The following is a 24,993-nucleotide window of genomic DNA, read 5'->3' as shown; positions in this document are numbered from 1 at the left end:
GGACGGGGCTGGCGCGCGCGCACCCTCAGGTTTGAGGGGCTAGCTTATACAGACTAACACGGCTAACTCCTCTGGATCTATGTCTTAAATTTGGGGTCTCTGGCAGGTGTCCTCCTGCCTGGGCGAGATCGCTGAAGCCATTCTCTCCTTCCCCTTCATTTCCTTCTCCTCGTCGCCAACAGCATTACATTCCTGGGTTTGGGGGCATTCAAAAAAGGAGAAAATCTGGCTCAGGTCCCTTACGGGGCCAGACATTCCAAGGACTTGAAAAAATATGCAGAGGAAATAAGCAAACGAGACGCATCACGCTCTTTTTCCGGTCTCAGTTTTACAGTTTCCTGACACAAATAGCCTGGGCATGAAGGTGAAACCTGAGAGACCTGGCCATGTGTAAGAACTTTGTTGTGCTCCATGGCATTTTAAAAAACACAACAAAACTTTTTTTGTTACTACAAAAATAGGGGGGAGATTCTGGGAGCACCTTCTTTTTTGGCGGTTCTTGAAGACTTTTGAGATAAAAGTAATTGTTGTGATGGAGTGGACTCAGCTAGAAGAGGGTTGCTTGGAACGAGTAGAATCTGAGCGTCCTCATGTAATTCATCTCATGTAGTTTAGCTCTCAGGCTTCCTAAGAGCAGCCTCAGACCAAGGATCCAGCATCCTGTTTCCAATGGAGGACAGCATACCCAGCCCCACTCATGAGGCAGGGAGGCCTTCTGCCTTTGGACTCAAAGATCACACTCTGCCATCATGACTACTAGCCAATGATAAACCCTCTCTTCCATAAATCTGTCTAGTCCCTTTTAAATCTATCTAAGCTACTGATCATCTCTACATCTTGTGGCAGTAAGTTCCACTTGTAGTTTAGCAGTACTTCCTTTTGTGAGGGAGCTGCAGCTATGCCCATTTGAGAGCATGATAAACCTCTCCTCCATTAATCTGTCCAGCCCTCTTTTAAATCTAAGAGCCAAACTAAACGTGACAAATTACTAGAGTTCAACACGTGTCTGCTTACCTCAAGGTTTGATGGGAAGTGTAGGAAGTGTAGGCGTCCTTGCAGCTTTAAACTTAACATTTACAGAGCGGCAGGAAGGGAAGTGCAGGTATGGGGCTCTTGCTGGGCGCCCCCTTCCCCTCCGCTGGGTGTGTGGGGGAGTTCAGTTCCCCTCTCCTGCCCCCCCTTCCCTGCACAGCAAACAGGACACCTGGCCGCTGCTAGCTGCTAGTGCAGTTTCAGGCAGGGGCCGAGCGAAGAGGTCAGCAGACAGGGTGCTGTCATGGACCAACCTGGTCCAGCGGAGCAGAGAGACTCAGAGGACTCTTCTGAGGAAGAGGCAGCTGGTGAACCTGACCCAGATCCACAGCCAGTGGCAGAGGCACTGCAGGAGGAGGCAGGCCCTGAAGGCTCAGATATTGATCCACAGCCAGGTCCCAGCACATCGGTTCCTCAGCTTCCCAGCCCTGGGCTGGCAACAGAAAGCCAGGTGCAGGCCAGCTCTTCCCCTTCATCACCAGAGCCTCGGGAGCGCTGCCAGAGGAGGGCTAAAAGAGCCCTCCAAGCCAGAAGGTGCAGTGCCAGGCACAGCACCGGCCCAGCATCATTAGTGATGATAAGTGCTCGCAGGAGCAGGACTGAGACAGCCGGCAGGTGCTTGCTGTAGCACAGGCAGCTGAGCACTGTGAGGGTTAAAAGCAGCCAAAGAGGGAGTGGCTGCGTGGAAGCAACGAGTCTGCTTACTACTGACCTTGCTGCTGTGTTTGGAACTGATTCCCTTGTCCCTGACCTTGGCCCATTCCTGTGGATGTGTTTCTGGAATCCTCCTTTGGACTTGAAGCTGTGAGTGTGCCCAATTGGTGCCTGAACCTTGGAACTGGGTGCTGCCCTGCTCGGACGACTTGGGATTTATCCCTTGCCTGCTGCCAGCGTGAGTCTGCATCGGGACAAGTGCCCGGAGCATCGCTGCATCTCCCCTCTGCTCCCCCAGCCCCTTCCCGAAGCCGCGCAGTCCAGAGCAGCATAGCCCATCATCGCTCTGCCTTTCCCCCTGCTCGCCCAGAGCATTGCTGCATTCCCCTCCCCCACTTGCCCGGCCCCCACCCAAAGCCATGCCATGCGGACAGGAGCTGCATAGCCTGGTGTCGCTCTGCGGGAGCCGGGTGAGTGGAGGGGGGGGAGATGAAGCGATGCTCTGGGCGAGCAGGCAAAGCGAAGCTGGACTATGTAGCTCTGGGCCACGCGGCTTCGGGCGGGGGCCAGGTGAGTGGGGGGGAGATGTATCGACGCTCCGGGTGCCCTGTCTGCTGACCTCTTCGCTCGGCTCCTGTAAACGTTAAACTTAAAGCTGCAAGGACACCTACACTTCCTACACTTCCCATCAAACCTTGAGGTAAGCAGACACGTGTTGAACTCTAGTAACTCATCACATTTAGTTCGGCTCTAAGCTACTGATCATCGCCACATCTTGTGGCAGTGAGTTTCACAAGTTCCACTTGTGGTGTTTAGCAGTACTTTGAGGGAGCTGCAACTCTGCCCATCTGAGAGCAAGGTTCAGGTCCAGTAGCACCTTAAAGATAAGCTAGATTTCCAGGATATGAGCTTTCAAGAGATCTCTGACTCTCAAAAGCTCATACCCTGGAAATCTAGTCAGTCTTTAAGGTGCTATTGGACCCGAATCTTGCTCTTCTACTGCAGACCAACATGGCTACCCACCTGAACCTATGCCAATCTGCAGCACTTTACAGTGCTCTCCTAAAGAGAGTTATACCCTTCTAAGTCCATTTAAGTCAATGGTCTTTGAAAGGTGTAGGTTTGCCAAGGATAGCATTGTGCACAAACATTGGCAGAGGGAAGAACTTCTCTCTCATTATTCCAGTTAAATTAGAAGAGTTTTCTCTCCCTTGCCCTCTTGGGCTACTCAAGTACCGAAGTGCAGCAACCCCCAGAGAACATGGTTGCAAAGCAGCTCAGGGTTAGCAGGATCAAACTATCTGTGAGATGCAAGCGAGTGGAACGTTTTTGGCCTGATGTAGTGAGGCTCTCCTGCCCAGGGAGAGAGGGGAGAGTTTGCTTTGCTCTGGCCAGCAAAAGCATCCCGGCGAAGGGAGCCCAGCAGGGAGGGAGGCTGGCTGGATTTTGTGCTCCTCATTGCTGTGTGACAGGCCTTGGCTGGACCTCCTACAACCTGTGTCCCACTGACCTCCTTTCAGCCTGCCGGGGCAGCTGCCAGTCCCATTCCACGGCTCTGTTTTGAGAGAAAACCTCGCCTGTTGTGTGAGAGAGAATCCAAACTGAGGGGAACACAACTTTTAGGAACATGTTTGTTTTAGGAAAGGGAAGGAATTCCTGAGGACTGGGGGGGGGGGCTTGTTTGTTGAGGGGAAAGCAGGCCAAATGGCAACTAGAGAGGAACAGACTGAGCTTCAGGCAAGCCAGCAAAGAGGGGCGGGGCCATCACAAGTGCGAATCCTGCCATGCCCCAAAGGGCAACCCAAAGTGTTTCAAGGGGTTGGAGCTTTTCAGATTGAGGAAAAAAAGATGGCTGAAGGGAACTATGAGGAGTTTTAAAACAATGGAGAAAGAAATGTTACAACTTCCGCCAAAATACTAGAACTCTGAGGTACCCAATGAAGTTGATGGGCAGCAGACATAGTGAAAGAAAGTCTTTTTCTCATGAGCAGGTTATGGGACCTACTGTCCGAAGATTCGGTAATGCTGCTGGAATGGCTTTTGAAGGGGATTGGACAAATTTATAGAGGAGGAGAGGTCTGTCAATGGCTGTTAGCCACGAGAGATTAATGGACCCTCCATGTTCCATGGCAGCATACCTCTGAACACTAGATGCTGGAGACATTTACAGGCCTCCATATTCAGAGGGAGTACACCTCTGAAACCCAGTGCTAAGGGGAAACAGCAAGGTAAAACTTTAGTCTCTGTGCCCTTTGGCCTTCCAGTGGTTGTCCACTGTGTAAAACAGGATTTTGGACTAAATGGACCACTGGTTTGATTCAGCAGGGCTCATCTTATATTCACATCAAAGAGAGCTGTCATCTAGTTGTTAGATTGGACAGGCCCTGTTTTGCATGCGGGAGGTCCCAGGTTCAGTTCTTAGCATCTCTTGTGAAAAGATCTCGGGGGCTGGGAAAAGCCTTTCTCTACTTGAGACCTGGGACAGCATCCTCCAATCAGAGGAGCCAATACTGAGGTGCAAGTGGGGCAGTAATCTGGCTCAGTAGAAGGCAATATTGTAGGTTCATATACATTCCTGCACTTTCATTCTTAAAAGTTCTCTAGGCTTTGGCAATTTCAAAGACATCAGCAGGCCATTGTGGGGGAATGGGGTGGAATTTCATGCAACTCTTTTCAAGAGGTTTACATACTGTGAAATTTTGAGGCAGATTTGGGAGGTTAGAGCCCCCAAAGAATATCAGGAGGAGTGAAAAAAACTACAGTAAAGCTAGCACAAAATTGTATAGGATTTCAAATATACTGAGCACGCCAACCCCCAGGTATGCACTTTAGGGAGAAAGGTTTATTTATTATTATTATTTATAAATTCGATTTTTAGCCCACCCTCCCCATCAGCGAGCTGAGGGCAGCGTACAATAAAATGCTTAATACACATTAATACACATTAAAACATGTTTTAATACACATTAAAACATTTTAATACATTTTAAAAATCCAAAACCCCCAAAACATGTGCAGTCAGCATCTCAGATGGCAGCCACTTCCAATTTCCCCAATCATAATGTAAAACAAAAGAGGGGAGGGAAGGGGCCACAGTTAATAACATGCCAGTGACTGCGCTTATAGGGGGGCAGATGATTTCATAGCCCCCCTGGTGGGAAACCGGTAGGGAAGTTCCCAAGACAACCAAAGACTGGCCTCAATCGTATGCCTGGTGGAACATCTCTGTCTTACAGGCCTGCCGAAAAGATATAAAATCTTGGCATGCTCAGGAGTTCTCTGACAGCATTCCACCAGGTTGGGGCCAGGACTGAAAAGGCCGTGGCCTCGGTTGAGGCCAACCAAGCCTCCCTGGGGCCAGGGACCACCAGTAACTTCTTATTTGCTGATCTTAGTGCTCCAAGGAGAGGCAGTCCCTCAGGTATGCTGGGGTATTTCCTAATGGCTTCTGTACCACCACCACATTTACATCTAATTTTTTCCAATAATTTCGGGTTCTGGGAACAGGAGTCAAAATGTGACCAAAATCTGAAATGTGGTTGAATATTTGAAATTTGAATATTTCCTCCCACTTTTTAAAGGCTAGTATCTCCTAAAAATGAAGAATCTTAACGAAGGATATAGGATAAAGTGTGACAATTGACTGTTTCCTTCCCTGTTTCTCTAAAGACCCCTTTTATTCATAATCGGAAGGGTTGCAAAAAATAAGTTACAAAAATATAAAATCCAAATCTCCTTCCCCAATCAAATTCAACAGGAAGACTTACAGTGCAATCCTAAGAAGAGTTACTCCAGTCTAAGACCATTGATTTAAAGGGGCTCAGACTGGAGTAACCAATTTCTAAGGATTGCACTTCCTATCAGTGCTTGTGATTTTTTTTCTTGCCAGAGTTCATTCCATTTCTGATGCAAATTGATGCTTCCTGGTTTCCGTCAAGAAGCTCAGTGTCACCTCTTAGTTCTAGATTTTTCTGTCCTAGAAGGTCAATAAATTTGGCCAAATATAATGATTTGTCAATAGAGTTGATTCTGAATTGCTCAACCCTGCTGTTTTAAATGAAAAATCCCATTTGATTTTGCATTTCTGTTGCATGCCTTAAACTCGCAAGTCTTTCGCTTTGCAATGTTTTCTGTTTAAGTATGCATGTTTTATTTTTCAATATTTTAATATTTTCAATATTTTCTTTTTCAATAAAACATGCACGTTTTTCCAGGGTTAATATGTCAGCATTATGCATATAGTATATATAAAAATAGCATCGGTTGCCTAAATGCTGCATTGTCCATCTAAAAATCACACAATGGGTGTGCGTAGAAGAAACAGATCTACAAAAATGACTGCCAAAAGCATAAAACTGAAGCTCCTGACAAAAGTATAAATAAATCTGAAAAGAAACAAACTCAAGGACGTGCTCCCATATCATGCCTCCATATCAAGGTAGAGCCAAGGGCCACAAAGCCTGAGAATTTCACCCCCATTAAATGTAGGAGAGACCAAAAGTGTGGTTCACATTGAAATCCAGGGAAATGAAAACCTAATAAGGAGCACCGCTGCTGATCAGTGGCAACATTTAAAAAATAAACTTTTTTTAAAGAACTGAACTTTTAAAAATAATATTGTTTGCTACGTTTCATGTGCCCATCATTAGGAAAGCTGCATTTCTCTCTGTGAAACATGTGGATGAGGTGTACATTTCACAGCTGAGCAGTGATTCGAATCTGGGTTTCCCAGGTGCAAGGTCAACATGGTCTGGCATTAGGGCTGTCAGGTCCCCCGATGGGGGTGGGGGATTCCCCACTCCCACCCTCAGCCCCCCACCACCAGTAACCTGGCTGGTGGGGGGAAAGGATGGGGGAATAGACTTCCCAGGTGTGCTTCCGGTGCAGCATGACGACGTCTAGGTATCCCATTCCTCCGGTGGAGGTGGGGGATCCCCCATTTTCACCCTCCACCTCCCACCAACACTCACCTGGCTGGCGGGGGAGAAGGTACGGGAATGGGCTTCCTGGGCGCACTCCCGGGGCAGTACATGTGGTTTGCAGCGGGCCGATTTGGACCCCAAATGGGCCGAATTGGGACCTTTGAGGCCCAAAGTGGCCCATTGCAAAGCGCACGCTTGCTCCTGCACCTGTGTGATGATGTCACATGGAAGTGCCGTCACCAGAAGTTACATCATCACACGGGTGCGGGGCCGTGCACATAACATGCCGGGGTAAAATGAAAGGTAAGCACCAGATCCCCTGCCTCCCACCAGGATATTAAGGGGGCCTGGCAACCCGGACAGTGTCACTTCCAGAAGTGACATCATCACGCTGCACCAAGACTGTGTCTGCAAGGAAAGAAAAAGGGTGAGTGCCAGTCCCACCTTCCCCACAGGGAGGGTAAGAGGACCTGTCAACCCTGGGGGACCACAAAGACTTGTGCACTAGAAGGGGGAAGTTTGAAAGAATCCATAGTTATATACTTGAAAAAGATGTAGGCATGCTACGTTCCCGCTGATGATGGGCAGTCTCCCAGAGATTGCAGCCTCTGTCCACTGATAGTTGGCAATTGACAGGAGGAGGCAGGCTACCCAGGGGGAACCTGACAGAGAAGCTAGGGAAATGGATGCAAATGTGCCCATGTCCCTGGCTGATGACATCACTTCCGGTGCAACCCAAAAGTCACAGTGTCATACTAGGGCCAATTCTTTAGAAATCTACCCAAAACATAATGAAAATGCAAGCTGGAAGCAATGTCATCACGGGGCACTGCAACCTAGAAGGGGTGTGACCCGGAAGTGACCCAGAAGCAATGTCGTTGTTGGGCGCTGTGGGTGCACAGGCACAAAAAAGTGAGTGCCATCTCCCCCACCCTCCAATACCTGCAAATTAATAAGGGGGAACCTGGCAATCCTAAGCGGGCAAGGCCTTGGGCAAGGAGGCAGAAAAGTTGCTCTCTGAATTACCACTGCGTGGGCCGGCTCTCTTACTCCCTTGCTGCAGGAACTGCAGCAACGTACCTGATGCTGGCGCCCAGTCCCCATTGGGCACTAAAGAGGGGGGGGGGGAGGGATCACATCCCAGAGCCTTAATAAAGTTTGATTAGAGCATCATTAAATCTTGAATCATCTGACCCATTCAAATCAGGCCCAGATGTGGCCTGGCCCGTGGCCAACCCTCTTCGGCCTCCAGACTTCAGCCTTGCAGATGCCTTTGGCTCTTTTCCCTTAACTTGCTTGGAACCTCAATATGAAAAGCTATTTTTGTCCGTATTTTCCCTCTCACACAAGCTCTTTCTCTCTGCCAGCCTTGAGACGTTCCCTTTGTGATGTAGCCAACACTTGGAATTTTACGTTCTGGTCGGTCCTTCATAAACGACTGCCCCGCTTTTCCTGTTGGTTTATCTGTCTCGTATGGGTTTACCTCACTCTTCCCCAGTGTACATGTTTGTCGCTTCGACATTTTATCCTCTTAACAAGCCTAGGATGCAAGATAAGCTGAGAGGGACGCTGGCCCGAGTTTACTCAGCAAGTTCCGTGGCGGAGCAGGAATTTGAACTGGGATCCTCCCTGGGATCCACCACTTTATCCACGGCACCACACTGGTAGATGTGCTCATTCTCTCTCTCCCTCTCTCCCTTTGCTACTGTTCCCAAGTCAGCTCCCTCCACTAAATATTTAGACGCTAAGAGCCAAGCTACAAGTCACGCCTTACACAGGTTGGACCCTTGTCAGCTCCCCTCAAGTTCTGATGGGAAATGTAGGCGTCCTGGTTTTACAGCTTGGCTCTCCATTTCAGCTGCAAGACCAGGACGCCTACATTTCCCATCAAAACTTGAGGGGAGCTGACAAGTGTCCAACCTGTGTCAGGCGTCACTTGTAGCTTGGCTCTAAGTCTCAAACTGGGGACTGGATGCCTCTTTCCTCAGATGCGCATGTTTGTGTGCGTGCATAAACACTCAAGTGCCTTTCACTTTCTGCAGCTGTGGAGGTATATTACGGAAGGGTTGCTTATAGAATGACCACGCTTTTGTTTAACCAAAAACACAAACATCCTCTTGGCCTATAAATCAGTGTAGGGTGACTTATGGTGGAGCAAACAAATTTAGCACACATTGGACAAAAAAGGCCCTTTAGCAACGGATAATGGGGGTGGAGGAAATGCTCTAGTGGTATAAGAATTGAAGTAGTACAAGCATGTCCTAAATTTCATCTGTGGAATATGGGATAGTTTGTAGAGTTCAAGCAAAGTTTTGAATGATGTGTGGATGTCGGCGAGCCCGGGCGGGTGCAGGCGTCTGCTGTGTGCTACTTCTAGATATGGCACTGTCTAGGAAATATACACATCTACTCCTTTCTGTTTGTTACTGTTTTTATATATATTATAATTGAGATATTTTTTTCTTACTGTTTTTCTTATTGTTTTTGTTTGCCTCTGGCATTTTATGCCATTGTAACAAGCTTTCAATGCTATGTGTACATTATATACTTTTGGACCTTGCTGGACTCTGTTTTTTCAAATGAGATGACCCTCCACTGTTTGTTTCTTCTTCCCAGGATGTAAGTGCTGTAATCCAACACCTACAGTAATGAAAGAATGAGCCTGCCAGCATTCAGTATCAAAGGCTGGCATGACAGGCTCTTAAGATCAGGCATCGAAAACTGGGTGCAGGGCTCGTTCATGATGTAACCTTTGTAACATCTATCTGTTAAAGGGTTCTGTTGAACTCAAAAGTTTGCACAATGTTTTTATGTCATATACTTGGTAGGGTTGCCAGTCTCCAGGTGGTGGCTAGAGATCTCCTGGAATTACAACAGATCTCCAGTTCCCCTGGACAAAATGGCTCTATGGCATTATACCTCACTGAGGCCCCACCCCCTTCAAACCCCGCCCTCTCCACCCTCAAAATCTCCAGGAATTTCCCAACCTGGACCTGGCAACCCTATGTGGCCTCAGTAAAAGATATTATGTGCTACTGGGTCTTTTTCTGTGTATTACCTGCCATTTATGTGCAACTGGCCCTGACTTGGATAACCTAGCAGACAGCTCTTTTGGCAGGGCGTTATTCTCACACCCCTATGAAACATCGCACCTGCATTTGTGGATTACCTACAGTGGAGTACCTTTCCCACTACCTACTTTATTGTCCATTATATAGTGTACCCAGAGCTAAATTTTTGGCTAGAATTCTATCAGTGACAAACAGAGACTCTGAAATCGAGAAGATTGTGTTTTTGTTATCTGACACTGATAATCATGTGTCCTATAGAGTCTCCCAGTTTGCACTCGCAGCCAAAAAGATAAGATCTAAGGTGGTACTGAATGAGTCTGTTTCATGACCCCTGGGATAGTTTGGCATACTGTATTGTTTTAATTAATTTTAGTAACCTATACAAACTGTGATAAGGGATTTAATTGTTTATTAGTCAATGTTTGGTGAATTGTGACAGCCTATGGCTATAGACAATAAACTCTTTTGACTTGACTTGGATAACCTAGCTAAGCCCGATCGCAAGGTTGGCCTTGGTTAGTAATTGGATGGGAGAGTTCCAAGGAAGACCAGGGTTGCTATGCAGAGGAAGACAAGGGCAAACCACCTCTGTTCGTCTCTTGCTGAGAATACCCCAGCAGGGGTCACCATACGTCAGCTATGACTCGATGGCACTTTCTGCCGCCATGTGTAATTGACACACAACATTAATCATGTGAGTAATCGTGGGCAGGGTGGTGGTGGAATGGTATACGGAAAAGTGAAAACAAAGACTCACAGGTTTGATTTGCACAAGGGAACCGTGAAAACAAAAGGGTGCACTTCAAGGTAAATCAGTGTGGCTGCAGAATTAAGCAGCATCTCTGTGGCAGTTTCGCAAAACACAAATGCCCAGAATCTAATTCTCCTCCAGTTGAGTTAAGATGTTTTTAGATCTGTGGCGTGGGGGCGCGGTGGGGGGATTGTACTGTGTGTGTTTGATGTGATTAATGAGGTTTTTCTTCTGCCTTTCAGGATATGTTTCCAAAGGCAGCGTGGAACATAAAAAAGCCTAAGATCTATTTATTTTAGTTCATTTCAAATATTTCTTTTGGAAGTAGGACTAGAAGTGGTTCAAAGCAAAACTCTAAAGTGTCACAGAATAGAAATAATGAACCAGTGTAGAACAGTAGTTGGAGTCTGGGGTGGGAGAGAGAGGCTGCTTCCAGGAGGGGTTCTTCTCTGTGTGAACAGCGGGAAGCCCCACTGTATTGGGGAGGATCCACCCATGATGTCATGCCCAGTCCAAGCACAACTTCTCTGGCGTCCATCTCCCCACCCCACCCCCGCCCCGTGAGCCATATTTTTAAAGCCTTCTTTAAATGGGCTCTTTGGAGATAATGCCAATAAAGGGAGGGGGTGGAGCTAAGACCTGCTGTCAAAATGGCAGTGATAAGCTCTAAATTTCCTCTGCATTCTCTTTTCAGCCTTTTTACTTCCCCAGCTGAGCCGCAGCATAGCTTTACACTGTGGCTTAGCTGGGAAGGGGAGGGGAAGGAGCAGGACTGGGGCTGGCACCAGCAGCCAAAGTCACAAGAGCAGGTTGTGCAAATGCTGCTCCTTGCCCGCTTCCATGCCACTCACTGATGCTTCTGACATGGGGGCATGTTTTTGCACCATTTGTGTAGAATAGGTTTCCCAGCTGCCTGTCAGTGGCAGGCAATCTCCCTGCGGTTTGCTCCATTGCCCATCAATTGGTAGGAGGTAGCAAAGTGCCTGGCATCAGCAGGCAACCCGAGCGAGTGCATAGCAGGAGCTTTCCCAGGGATGGTGGTGGCGACATTACTTTTTGAAGTGACATTATCGCACTGGCCATGGGAATGTTCCTGTGTTTCACAGGGGCCAATTTTGGCCCCAAACGTGCTGAATTGTACCCCTACAAAGTGCAAGAGCAGGCCTACCACCAACCCAAAAATTGTCCTCCCAGTGAATACCTGGTTCTCCTCTCCCCCATCCCATGGGGACAGGGTTGCCAGGTACCCCTGTACTTCCGGAGGCAGGTGGGGGCCCCAGCACCTACCTTCTTGGTGGGTTGGTTGCGCATGCGTACCTCAGGCCTGTGCAATGATGTCATTTCCAGGAAGTGACATCATCACGCAGGCCGTGGCTGTCCTTGGAGCGCTCCCGTGCTCCACCGGGGGCCTGAATTGGGCCCAAATTGGCCGTTACCACACGGGGAATGCTCCCCTGCCCAGCAGTGGCCTGATGCTGGCCATTTCTAGCCCGAATTAGCCCAAAATGGGCCCAAAATGGCCAGGATCAGGCTCAAATTGGCCTGGAACAGGCCACTGCCATGCAGGGGAACACTCCCCCACCCAGCAGCGGCCCAATCCTGGCTGTTTCAGGCCCTAATTGGGCCAAATTTGGCTCAAAACTGCCAGGATTGGGGCCACAGTGGTCCAATCCAGGCCAATTCTGGCCCAATCCTGGCCATTTTGGGCCCATTTCAGCCCATGGGAGCACGCCATGCCACAGCTTGGGTGTGCGCCCTGAGGCCCGTGCCTCCCCCGCCAGCCAGGTAAGCAGGGGCGGAGGATGGAGGATGGGAGTGGGGGATCCCCCACCTCCAGCAGGGGACTGGCAACCCTACATGGGAGAGTATAGGGACTTGGGAACCCTAATGTGGAAGCAGACAGTGAGAGAACGAATATATTTCCTGGGGTCATCCAGTGTGTTTTAGGGTGGGCAGTAGGGTTCCCGGTGACTGGCAGTGGCAGGCAAACTCCGAGCAGTTTACCCTGCTGCCCACCAATCAGTGGTGATCGGTGAGAGCTGGCAAGCTAACCGCCGATCACCCACCACTGGCAGGCAACCCAGACAAGCATGCGGTGGATGCACTCCCGGCAGGGCATGGTGAAGTCACTTCCTGAAGTGAGTTCATTGTGCTGTCCACGGGAGTACTGCTGCACTTCATGGGGGGGTCTGATTTTGGCCCCAAGCACTCCCACAACTAACAAGATGGCATCACTTCTGAAAGTGACATCATCACACCAGGTCCAGGAGCGCGCGTGCAAAGATTTTGCCAAGAAACTATGGGGACCAGGCAACCCTAGTGGGCAGGGATTCCAACTTGGATCTCCATGCTACTAGTTGACCAGAGAGGTCCAGGCTAGAATCCCTGCTTGCCCCCCAAAAAGAAACCCTGAATGCATTTTAGCTAGACATTGTCTCTCAACATAGCTTATTCATAGTGTTGTTGTGAACATAAAATGAAGCAGGGGAGAATCACAAATTCCATGAAGAGTGGGATAAAAATATACTAAATAAACGGAAACAATAGAATTTATCCAGTAACACACAACAAATGTATGTGGCAAAGCCCTTTCATTTTGCTGTACAACATGGTGTGTATTTCAACTAGAAAATCATATGTTTTATTACTAATCAGAATAAGAATTAGCGATGCAATAAGCCTAGGTTGGTAGCTTTCAACATGTCTGCATGTGCTTTATGGCAGCAATGTGCTTTATGGCAGCTTTACAGCAGTTTGCCACAGTGTCAGTTGACCAGATAATGCTTTCAGGAGTAGCCAGCTGCAGTTTTTTCATCCTGAGGGCTAAAGAGTAAGTTAGGCTCAAAAGAATGCAATCAGCCTTGTTGTTGTTGTTGATTGCATCGGGGTTTTGCCCCAGGAACTCGTAACAGCTTTGTAAAGAAATCGTTCCTTGTTGCGCACAGAGATCCGCTGTTCACATAAGACAACAAGTTGAGGTTAGGAAGAGCAGCCTGAGAAAGCAGCTCAGAATCCTTAAGATTGTACCCCAGTTCCCTGCACCAAAGGTCTGGTGCATCTGCAAAACTTGTTTGATGCTCAGAAATTTTTCCACATTGTCTGAAGCCGACTTTGGTCATTGGATGTAGTGTCGGCTCCCCAAATGTCAACCCTTGGTTCTCCCCCAACGAAGAAAGTGCCTCTGACAAAAAGAACGCACCCACCCACCCCGTCCCTTGCCATGTTTGATTATACTGCCCGTTGCAATGGGGAAAATGCAACTGTTCTCCATTATGAAAAGATTCCGCTTTCTTGGAACAGGCTAAACAGTTCCACATGAAGATTTGGTCCGTCAGTGGTCCGTAATGAGCTGCAGAGTCTTTGCTGGGTTACGAAATATGCGAGCGAGTCATGTTCTGCAATCTGTTTCCCATCACTTGAAAATCCCCAGGAGAAAAGAGCTGGCCTTGTTTGAGTTGAGTGGAAATAGAACAAGGACCATAAAGGAAACATTCAGCTGCTCCGGCTTTTCAACCTGGCAGCCGGTTGTGTTTTGTTTTTTCCTTAGAATCTCATCTCTGTCTTTTGAGAGAATCTCTGTCGACGATTCCCCCACCCAGGGTCACCCACGCTGCACGTGGGACCAATTTGTAGACGGCTAGGGTGCAAGTAGGCAATATTGGGGAAGGGGGGGTACTGATTTTTTTCAGGGTGCATTTTGCAGCGCATTGCTTTTCCTGACCTCACTCCAATTTTTAATGGAGGTCGTTGAGACGCCTCTCCGAAAATTGTTCCAGAAGGAGATGACACATTTCCATGTAATTCTCAACCTCCATTAGAATTGTTAACAGACCAGAAAATAGAAACTAGTCAAACTGGATTAGAATGCTGATTTTGCTTTGGAGTCAGACGTCCTCAGTGCAAATTAACCCTCAGGTGTTTTTTTTTTAGTGTGTGTGTGTGTGTGGTGCCCACAAGTCATAGCTGACTTATGGCAACCCCTGGTGGGGGTTTTCATGCAAGAGACTATCAGAAGTGGTTTGCCATTGCCTGCCTCTGCAACCCTAGTCTTCGTTGGAGGTCTCCCATCCAATTACTAACCAAGGCTGATCCTGCTTAGCTTCTGAGATCTGACGACATCAGGCTCACCTGGACTATCCAGGTCAAGGTGTATTTTAAATAAACCCCTTAAATTAAATTCAGACCCTGATACATCAGACCAGTGGCCCACCTAGTCCAACATCCTGTCTCACACGTTGGCCAGCCAGTTGCTATGGATGGCCTCCAACATGGCATAGAGGCCAAGGCCTTCCCCGGTATTGCCTCCTGGCACTGTAATTCAGAGGTTTACTTTCCCTGATCATGGAGGTTCCCTTTAGTCACCATGGCTAGTGGCCACTGATACATCCTTCATAAAGCATCCTTCATAAATCCTTCATAAAGCATCCTTCATAAATCTGTCAAATCTGCCGCATCACTACATCCTCTGGCAGCAAATTCTGCATTTTAATAACTCATCATGAAAAGATTTCCTTTTGTCCGTCCTGAATCTACAGCCCATCAACTTCACTGGATGACCTTAAGTTCTAGTATTTGGGGAGGGGGAGAAAAAATTCTCTCTGTCCACTCTCTTTACCCGGTGCATGATTTTATAAACCTCTACCCCACCCCTTAGTCATCTTTTTTCTAAGATGCTCCAATCCCCTAATCATCTTGGGTTCCCTCTTCCGGACTTTTTCCCAGATCTGCTTTAGCTGTGTTGGTCTTTAGTAGCAGAACAAAATTCAAGTCCAACAGCACCTTAAAGACCAACATTTTCCAAGGTATCAGTTTTTGTGAGTCACAGCCCACTTCATCAGATACAAATGAGAACAAAGATGCATAGCCCTCATATCCAGTTCAGAAGGTTGGGGGGGGGGTGCCACTGCATCCCGCCTCCAAATGGACCTTTTTTGTAACACCCCTCCCACCTTCTGACCAGAATATGCTAATAGATCTTCATTCTCATTTGTATCTGATGAAGTGAACTTCGACTCACTTGAGTCGAAGCTGATACACTTGAAAGCTGATACACTTGAAAATTTTCTTGATCTTTAAGGTGCTGCTGGACTCAGATTTCGTTCCCTTAAATAAGGGAAGTTCCAAAGCTCTCCCTGACTTTGGCATGCCAAGTGGCTTGATCTTATTTCTGAAGTGGAACCAAACCATTAAGATTCCTCCTCCCCAAAAGTCCAGTGTTAGTACAGAGTGGTGTGTTTGCAGCATTTGCCACAGTTCTAAGTTTCATATCCTCCTAAATGCCATCGGTGTGCATGTGTGTGAAACACTACAAAAAAGCAATCTTACAGGTAATTGTACAATGATCCTGCTTGTAACACCCCTTGATAGTCTGGGAATAATCCTCTTTAATGTGTACCTGATCATTTGCCTGCATCCAGGTGGAGAAAGTGCACACACCGTTATTCTATCTCTATCCAAGGCAGAATTGCCAGTTCTGGTGTGGGGATTTCCTGGAGATTTGGGAGCATTGCCTAGGGAGTTTGGGAAGGGAAGCCACTCAGCAGAGATGGGATGATGCCATATACTTTGCTTCCAGAAGTTGCCTTTTCTTCCAGACAACCTAGGCTTGCTAAGTTGCCTGCTGTAGTGGACAACCTCCTGCCTCTATGCTCCGGCTCATACCCTCACAATATAGAGCAGCAGGAGGGGAAAATAGGGGCGGAACGTTGATATAAACACCATGACATTACTTCCAGTTGAGCAGACAGAAGTCCCAGGGTCTGCCATGCTGTAGCGATTTCCCCAATCTCTGATATTTACCATAGAGATTAGGGAAACTCCTGGAGTGTTGCAGACGTGGTAACGTCTCTGCTGGCCGCTCCACCAAAAGCGATGTCATGGTGTTTGCGACACTCCCTCTCCCCAAGCTCAGCCCGCAAAAAGCTCCCCGGATTGTCAGTAGAGGGCTGACCACCTTAAGGGGACCTGATCCCTAGCATCTTGAGATCTGTTGTAATTCTGTTGGTTGGTTAGACTTTCTACATGGAGAGGGAGGACAGAGAGGGACGAGCTGGCGCTAGGCTCTCATGGCCTTTTCTTACATGGAGAAGGTAATGCCGATCGCTACTTTGCAGTCAGGAAGAAATTTTTCTCCAGGTCTGATCAGCCAGGTATCCAGGAGGGTTTTTTTTTTGCCTTCCTCTGGACGTTGAGCAGGGGTCACTGGGAGGGTGTGTGAGGCAGCTATGAATTTCCTGCATTGTGAAGGGGGTTCCTTCCAGCTCCATGTTTCTATGAATTCCCACTCCCATGGCACCATTTTTCAGCGTGACGGAGGGTGTAATATTCTGGGTTTCCAAATGATAGAAAAGAGAAATGTTCAAACAGCGACTCCAGCAAACTGGATACAATCTCTCTCAACAAGATGAACTGTCGACTAGAACATGTGACTCTAGGGAAGATCTTAAAATTAACCATCCTTAACACAGTAGGGTAATATAAGGGAACATCTTTAAAGTTTTTTATCGCTACAGAGGGCAGGAAGGGATGAGCTGGGGCTAGAATCTTGACATGCCTTTCTGACATGCCCAGGGCAATGCCAATCGCCACTTTGGGGTCAGGAGGGAATTTCCCTTCAGGCCATATTGGCCAAGGATCCTGGAGGTTTCTCCCGTTTTCCTCTGGGCGAAGGTTGCCAACCTCCAGGTGGTGGCTGGAGGAGGTGAGAGGGGGAGGTAGCTGTGAATTTCCTGCATTGGGCAGGGGATTAGACCAGGCGACACTTGGGGTCTCCCAGTTCGATGTTTCTGTTGGTTGGTAGAATTTTTTTATAAAGAACTATCTTCAGGTGTTATGAAACTGCCACTGTTCATCATTGGTGAGCCGATCTAGCTGTGTAACAATACTATCATTGGTGCATACTGTAGGTTTAATGGACCGATTGGACCAGTGAATTGCAAGAAAAACATTAGCATGGTCTGGAAAGCAGGGGGTTGTATTCCATGCAACCATTCCACTAGCAAACGCGATGTCATGTGATGCGTCAACGTCATATCTGGGTTAGGGTCACCGGGTCTCTTGGGCTCACTGGGGGGTGGGGGGGGAGGCATTACTTACTTTTCCTTCTTTTCTTCACACATGCACTCCCGTTGTCTGCATGATGATGTCACTTCCGGAAGTGATGTCATCGCACTAGCCCTGGGATCGCTTCCACATGAAGCACAGAGAACTCCCGTGGCCAACACAGCAATATCTCTTCCAGAATCATCATCATTGCGCCCTCTGTGAGCGCCTGTGTCAGACTTTTGCCTGGGATGCCTGCCTGTGGCAGGCAATCGCTGGGTGGCTTGCAACCTCCCGCTGGTCGCTGGCAATCGGCGGGCAAGGGGGCAAACTGCTGGGAGTTTGCATGCCACCAACGGGCACTAGGGAACCCTAATCTGGATATGGTCGCCACCCAGAGGCTGGCACCCGGCAAAAGACTGGAGGGGTGGACTCATAGGGGGCACTGTCACTTGATGGTATGATGTCATTTCTGGGGTGAACCTGGAAGTTACTTCACATTGCTGTAAGATCCAGTGGATTCAGACAGTGTTTTTTCTTGGCATTACCCCTCAAGTCATTAGTCTACCAAGCAGTGATGGAGCTTGCAGGGTTGCTAGAGGGAGGAAGGTCTCCTGATATAACCCTGGAAAACCTATATCAGGGCAAAAAACTGGACCTGATAGCTGCACATCAGCCAACGCTCTGTAAACTCTATAGCATTGGCTGACACCACCCCCGGGTTTTTGCTAGGATGTGATATTGATACATCACGCAATATTTCCATCCCCAGTGCTGTCTTGCCAGCCCATAAGCAAAGGCAAGCAGGAAGGCCCAGCCAGCAGGAGAAAGCCTGTCAGAAGCCGGCAAATGACATGCTAGGTGCAACAAACCCTTTGAACCACAAGAAAGTACCAGCATTAGCAGAACAAATCCGTAGGACACAACTCAATGCTTCTTTCAAACTTCTTCCACTACTCTTCAAACGACTGTTTTCATGCTCTCTTCGTCCAGCTTCCTTTTATTATTCTGCATTTTAAAATCTTAACAGACATGTTTGTGGAAGAGGGAGCTTGTAGCCTCCTTTAACTTGCTCCCTGGCCTTCTTCCTGTCCTAGATTACCGCACTGGGCCCTGCTTCAGCCAGGTCAGCAACCAGATGTGCCAGGGCCAATTGAGTGGCATCGTCTGCACCAAGACCATGTGCTGTGCCACCATCGGGAGGGCTTGGGGACACCCGTGTGAGATGTGCCCTGCCCAACCCCACCCATGCCGCCGGGGCTTCATTCCCAATATCCGCACAGGAGCATGTCAAGGTAAGGTTGACCCTTTCTCAGGCTTCATTCCATGTCCATAAACACCTTCCCTTCAGAGTTGACCAATCTGTTTCCCAGATATGGGCTCCTTTGGCTGAAAGTGGCTCTCTAAATTTTCAGGGCAAGAATGGACTTTTTTTTTTAGCTTTGTATTTTTATCTTTTTTTTCTTTTTCTATTTTTTTTTGCTAGTTTTATCTTTTTTTATCTCTAAAAAATTCTCAGTAAAATTTATTGGGGGGGGGAAATGGTCTTTTCCAAAACCTCCAACCTGAGATGCTAGTTTTCTAAGTAGAGGGCTATTTTTTTCTGTGGGAACAAATTCAAACTACCAGGGAGAAGGCTAGGCTTAGAACCCTTTGCCCTGGCATGGCAGTTTTGTAAAAATGCTTTTTTGCTAGTTTTATCTTTTGGGTCTAAAAAATTCTCAATAAAATTTATTGGGGGGAAATAGTCTTTTCCAAAACCTCCAACCTGAGATGCTAGTTTTCTAAGTAGAGGGCTATTTTTTTCTGTGGGAACAAATTCAAACTACCAGGGAGAAGGCTAGGCTTAGAACCCTTTGCCCTGGCATGGCAGTTTTGTATAAATGCTTTTTTGCTAGTTTTATCTTTTGGGTCTAAAAAATTCTCAATAAAATTTATTGGGGGGGAAATAGTCTTTTCCAAAACCTCCAACCTGAGATGCTAGTTTTCTAAGTAGAGGGCCATTTTTTTCTGTGGGAACAAATTCAAACTACCAGGGAGAAGGCTAGGCTTGGAGCCCTTTGCCCTGGCATGGCAGCTTTGTATAAATGCCAAGCCCACCATTTAAAACCTTCTTCACAAACCCTGTTCTCTGTGCCTCCACTTGTAGAAATGAGGCAAGTGGAAAGCAGAGATAACAGTGACATCTTTTTCAGTGGTGGCATCTTTGCCTGTGGGAAGACTTTCCTTTGAGTCCTGCCTGACACCTCTCTGTTCTCTCAAGAAGCAGGCCAAAAGATTTCTTTTCGCCCAGCTTTTAATTAACATTTAACTTTCACAATTATTTTCACGGTTTGCTTCTAGCTCATTGTACAAAGCTAATTTTAGGCTGCTAAATGTTTTATGCTCTAGCTGGGTTTTTCACAGCTGAGTTTTAAATTGTTAATTTTAATGATTTTTAACACTCTTTCATGATTTTCTTTGTAAGCTCCCTCAAGTAGGTTCTCTGGAGAGGCAGCATAGACATTTTCTGAACAAATATATCACTGTGACTTTATGACAGTTGTCTTTTTTCACTTTCCCCCTCACAGATGTGGACGAATGCCAGGCAATTCCGGGCTTGTGCCAAGGAGGGAACTGCCTCAACACCGTGGGATCCTATGAGTGCAAGTGCCCAGCGGGCCACAAGCAGAGTGAGACGAACCACAAATGTGAAGGTGAGGCAGAGCGGAAGAGGGGACTATACCAGGTTTTTGTGACATCATGGCCGTTTCCACATGGCTTACCTTGTTCCGGAAAACAGCAAAATCTCGCGGGAAATCGCATGAGAAGACGCTGTTATCGCGTCTTCTCACACAATAACAGCGTCTTCTCGCGCGATTTCGTGTGAGATTTCGCTGTTTTCTGGAACAAGGTAAGCCGTGTGGAAACAGCCCATGAGCCACCACAAAAATCAGAACCAGAAGCTGAGAGAAGTTACACAGTTTAAGAGCAGCCACTCTTCAGAAGGTCGACCGTACTTTGAGAGAGGCTTTAGATAGGAACACTTCAAAATTTCTCCCCGAATTCTGGTGTTCCAAAGTGCCTGGATGTGGTTTCCAAAGTGGGACTGATGCTTTGGGAATTCTCCATTGTTTCTGTGAGCACTGCCCCTTCTTGCCCTCTGAGGTGCCAAAGGGCAATCAGTGACAGTCCAAGTCTCTGACTGGCAGATGCCACACATGTGGTGTCCCCCCAATCCTTAAAGGGGCTTTCACTCCTCTTTTGCACCCACTGCCACTACTTCTCCTTTGAGGGAATTGCCTAAGGGGAGGTCCAAGACTCCTCACTCCCTTGGGCAGGCTTCCCACTCTGCCTTGTGCCCAGTCTCCTGATACCCAGCACCTGGTTACCGCAGGGATTGTTTACTGCATCTGTGCACCACTGGGGGATCAGCCTCTTGCCAACAGACCACCCCTTCCTGTGGCATCTGTTTCAGGTAGAGTAGTTGAACAGTGGTAGAGAGAACAGCTACCAGCATTTGTGAATATTTTTTTGAAAAGACATTTATTGAAGAAAAGAGGAACAAAATGTTCACACTCACTGTGATGATTTTAATTGTGTGTGTCCTTAAATGTTTGGTGTGATACAGATTAAGAGTGGGAGTGAAAGAGAGGGATGAGTGAGGGAGACGATTGGTTGATGACTGAGAGTGTAGGCGGAGTGAACTGCAGTTTTTAGTTATTGAGCAGAGAGAGAATATTCTGTCTAGGCAAAACAGGCAACCTGTGTGGAAACCTGAGGGGATCCTCATTCTAGTTCAGTTAGGCAACCTGTGTGGAAGCCTGAACTGTGTGTGGCTGTGAGAGAACATTCATTCTATCTGAAGCAGGCAAAGTATGTGTGCGCCTGTGAGAGAAAGTTTGTCTGTGTGACTGTGCCTATATAAAGAAACTTTAAGAACGGTGAACTATCTTTGAAACCATCAAGCTTAAGTTTTACTGTGAAACTGATACACTTCTTGTAAAAATAAGTTTCTTTTCTTTTTTTTTTGTTCATCCCAGAGTATATATTATTCCTATATCCCATTCCTTACCTCAGGGCCTCATAGTCCCACGAAGGAGCCTGACGCTTGGGCACGTTATTAAAGGGGACATTTAAAGTAACTATTTTGGAATATAATTCTTGGTGACAGCAATCTACCTAGAGGATGTAAAAAGAGAGTTAAAGGAAAAATCTAACTGAAAAAGAAAGGGGGTCGTAACACTCACCCTTCTAAGCAAACAAGGGAACTCAAAAAGAAATGGGTAAAACCATGGTTCTTTTGTCCCCTCTTTCTGTACATGCCTAACTTAGATCTTCTATTCAGGCAGCTCTCTTAGGAAGTTCCAGCTTATTGAGATGCCCTGTCACGGTGCAGGCTTCCAGCCTCCATATGGTCCATGGCCGCCACCTGCAAGGGGGTAGCTCTCAGATCTTTCAGCTCTTTCAGCTTCCAGCTCAAGTCAGCCAAAGACAGCTTCCTCCCTGTGCCATGAGGTTTTATTCTTTCCCTTTATCCACCCTCTGGGCAGGTCAAAGGTGCAGGTCGGAGAAGTTTTTTCTAGAGGTTCCAGGAAGAAACCAGGTAGCAATTTCCCCCAGGCCAGTTTGGCTTCCTGACAGTGTTTTGCCATCTTCTGGGCATGGAGCAAGGGTCACTGTGTGGGGGGTGGGAGAGGTAGTTGTGAATTTCTTGCATTGTACAGGGGGTTAGACTAGATTACCCTAGAGGTATCTTCCAACCCTATGATTCTATGATTCTGGCATTTTAGTCCTCCAAGTCTCTGTCCCCCAACCCTACACCTGGAAGGGAAGCTTCTAGCAGAAAGCCTTCTGGCCACATCTGCATAACTAGAAACCAAGGCTGGGTGAGGCTTAGAAAGCATCTGGCTTTCTTTTCTCCCTCCTACCTGTTCTCAGCTAAGACACACTTTTTAAATTGGGGGTGAAGGGTTTTGGCACACTCCAAACGCACAAATAAAAAGCATTTCTCCACAGTTTCATTTCTTATTTCTCAAATCTGTGTGTAATTGGCCACCTTGCTTAGTTATCTGTGTTTTATCCCCTCCCCCCATATTATTGATGCACGTGGATAAAACACAGCAACTGAGCAACCTTGAAGCGATTGCATGAAGATCTTTTTTGTGCAATCTTGAGGCAATGGCCTAGAGTACACATATGCATTGGTAAAATGCACACATGGAGTCATTTGTGTGTTTTGCAGTGTGTTGACAATGCAAAAGAGCATATGTGTGCATTAGTGCAATGCCACACGTAAAGAGTCATATATGTGATTGCATTTTCAGTATTAGCAATGCGCATGAGTGCATTGTTAATGTAGAAGAAAGAAAAGGTGCAAATAAAAGGAAGGGACCGAAATCTGCACTTGCTCCAAATTCAGAATTGATTTTAGAAATGCATTCAATATTCATCCAATATTAAGTTCCACCAATATTAAAAAGAAGTGGAATGTAGAGGTATATTCCAAGGGGGGGAACAGAGCAGAAGGAATCAGTTCTCCCTCTGTTCCCAGGCTTGGTGGAAAAGATTGCCAATGTACAGTAGTGCTTAAGTTGTCAAACCAGGACATGGAAGGACTAGATTCAAATTTCTCCCTTAGCAATGAAGCTCACTGGGTGACTTTGGACTAGTCACCATGTCTCAGGGTTGCTGTGAGGAGGAAATAGGGGAAACAAGCTCCTTGGATATGGATGAGCAGCTATAGAAGGGGAGGAAGGGGCAGTGGAAGAAGGCAAAGCCAACCTGGATACAGGAAGTAGTATGATCTGCCACCTCTTTCCCCTGGCTGCTTCCCGTGCTGCTCTGCCCCCCACCCCAGTTCTGTTTCCTGTGGGAGGGGCCCAGAATGTTGTGCCTTCCTGCATTTCCTAGCAGTGTGCTTCATGGTAACTTTATGGCAGTTTTGTAGGGCCACAGTTCCACAACAGACTACCTGCTTTGACTCAGTAGCCTGTTGCTGCTTCATCACAAGGACTCAGGAGAGAATGTAAAGCTGAAAACAGAGAAATATTTTGTTACTTGTGCATTATCTATCCATCTACCCACCCATCCATCTATCCATCCGTCCAGGGACGCTAGAGTGTGTGGGGAGGAACCAAAAGTGGGTAACCACGCACTATTCTTTCCCCAGCATTGCCTCATGGTTTGCCAGGCCAGCCAATGGTTCAGAGCATGCCCAACCAGGCCAGCTGACTGAATGGTGTCTTGGCACACACATGTGCCACAGCCTGGGGCATGCCTGCACAGGCCAGCCAGGCATCTGGGGAGGGGGACACCCAGGCCAGCTGGCATAGGGAACCAAAAGCTCTTGGGTTGTCCCTGTTGCCTGCCTGCCTGTCTAGAGTTTTGTTTTAGATTTTCCAGATAGCTTTTTTAACAGGGTGGAGAGTTATGTAATTTCTAGTTCAGCACAAAAGTGTCTATTGGTGCTCATCTTACAAGGCAACAAGCATTGGGTAGGAGGGAGGGTGCTAGCATTAAAGACTGGCTCCCTGCACATATAAAACTCTTCATTCATTCATTCATTCATTCATTCATTCATTCATTCATTCATTCATTCAACTTATATAGCACCTCTCCACCATGTCTGGTGCTCGAGGTGGTTTACAACATACATATAAAATATAAAATACAAACATGAAAGTCAATAAAACATTAAACAATAAACATTAAAATCAATAATACAGTATTTAAATGAAATAGATATTAAAAACCAGTACAACATACAAAATACAAACATTAAAACCCATGCCTCTAAAAGAACTGCCCCATCCCTAACCCTACTCATGCCCATTGTCTATAATAAACTAGCCCTTCATGGAAAAGGCAGGAACCTCCCTCCCTCACATGCTGCTTAGTGTCTGGTGACCTGTCCGGTACCCCTTCAAACCTACATTACCAAATGGTGCAGTGACAGCTGCTAACTAATGTAGCAGTGTTATATCCTCCTAAGGTAACAGAAGGCAATGGGCTTAGAAAAGTGTAACCCCCATTGGAATTGCACTGTTACCTGCCTTGAAAAGAGAAAGACTAGGGATACCACAAACTTGGCAGTGAACAGGTTCAGCATGCAGTCCTAGCACGATCAATAGCCATGATCACTCATGAGCTGAAACATGGATGTTGTCGCCTCACCGCCATCTGGCTCAGACAGCTGCGGGATAGCTTTGCAACTGTGCAGTAGTTATAGTGTTTCAGTTTCATTTCTTTCTGCTTTTGCGTCTGCACGCTAGGTGACAGCGATTCTCCCTACGGTCATAGATGGTTGGGTCCGGTAGTTAAATGACATGGCGGAGGAGAGGGGGGATACTACAACTCCCATAAGGCTGTGCAAAATAACCTCATCACTAACATCAAGTTAAATGAACACTAAATAGCAAGACCTTATTTTAAAACACAGTTTTAAATTTATAATCACTGGATGACCAATTAACACGCTCCCTTTTATTTAACTATGACATGATTATGGAGGAGGGCAGAAATGAGGACAAGCATTGTGCAT

At 47.1% G+C, this 24,993-nt stretch overlaps 1 protein-coding gene across 1 annotated transcript in view; it reads left to right on the top strand.

Moving 5' to 3' along the window:
- The window catches only part of FBN3 (fibrillin 3), a 163,573-nt gene that overhangs the window by 43,592 nt on the left and 94,988 nt on the right, over positions 1-24,993 (top strand). Inside the window, exons 6-7 of the mRNA XM_054979993.1 lie at positions 18,569-18,766; positions 20,042-20,167. Coding sequence (XP_054835968.1) covers positions 18,569-18,766; positions 20,042-20,167 — 324 coding nt within the window. The remainder of the gene's footprint in view (positions 1-18,568; positions 18,767-20,041; positions 20,168-24,993) is intronic.

This window comes from Eublepharis macularius, chromosome 5 (genome assembly GCF_028583425.1).
Source record: "Eublepharis macularius isolate TG4126 chromosome 5, MPM_Emac_v1.0, whole genome shotgun sequence".
NCBI classification, from domain to species: Eukaryota; Metazoa; Chordata; class Lepidosauria; order Squamata; family Eublepharidae; genus Eublepharis; species Eublepharis macularius.
The sequence above is the reverse complement of the archived record's forward strand: the minus strand, read 5'-3'. Positions and strand labels throughout refer to the sequence as shown.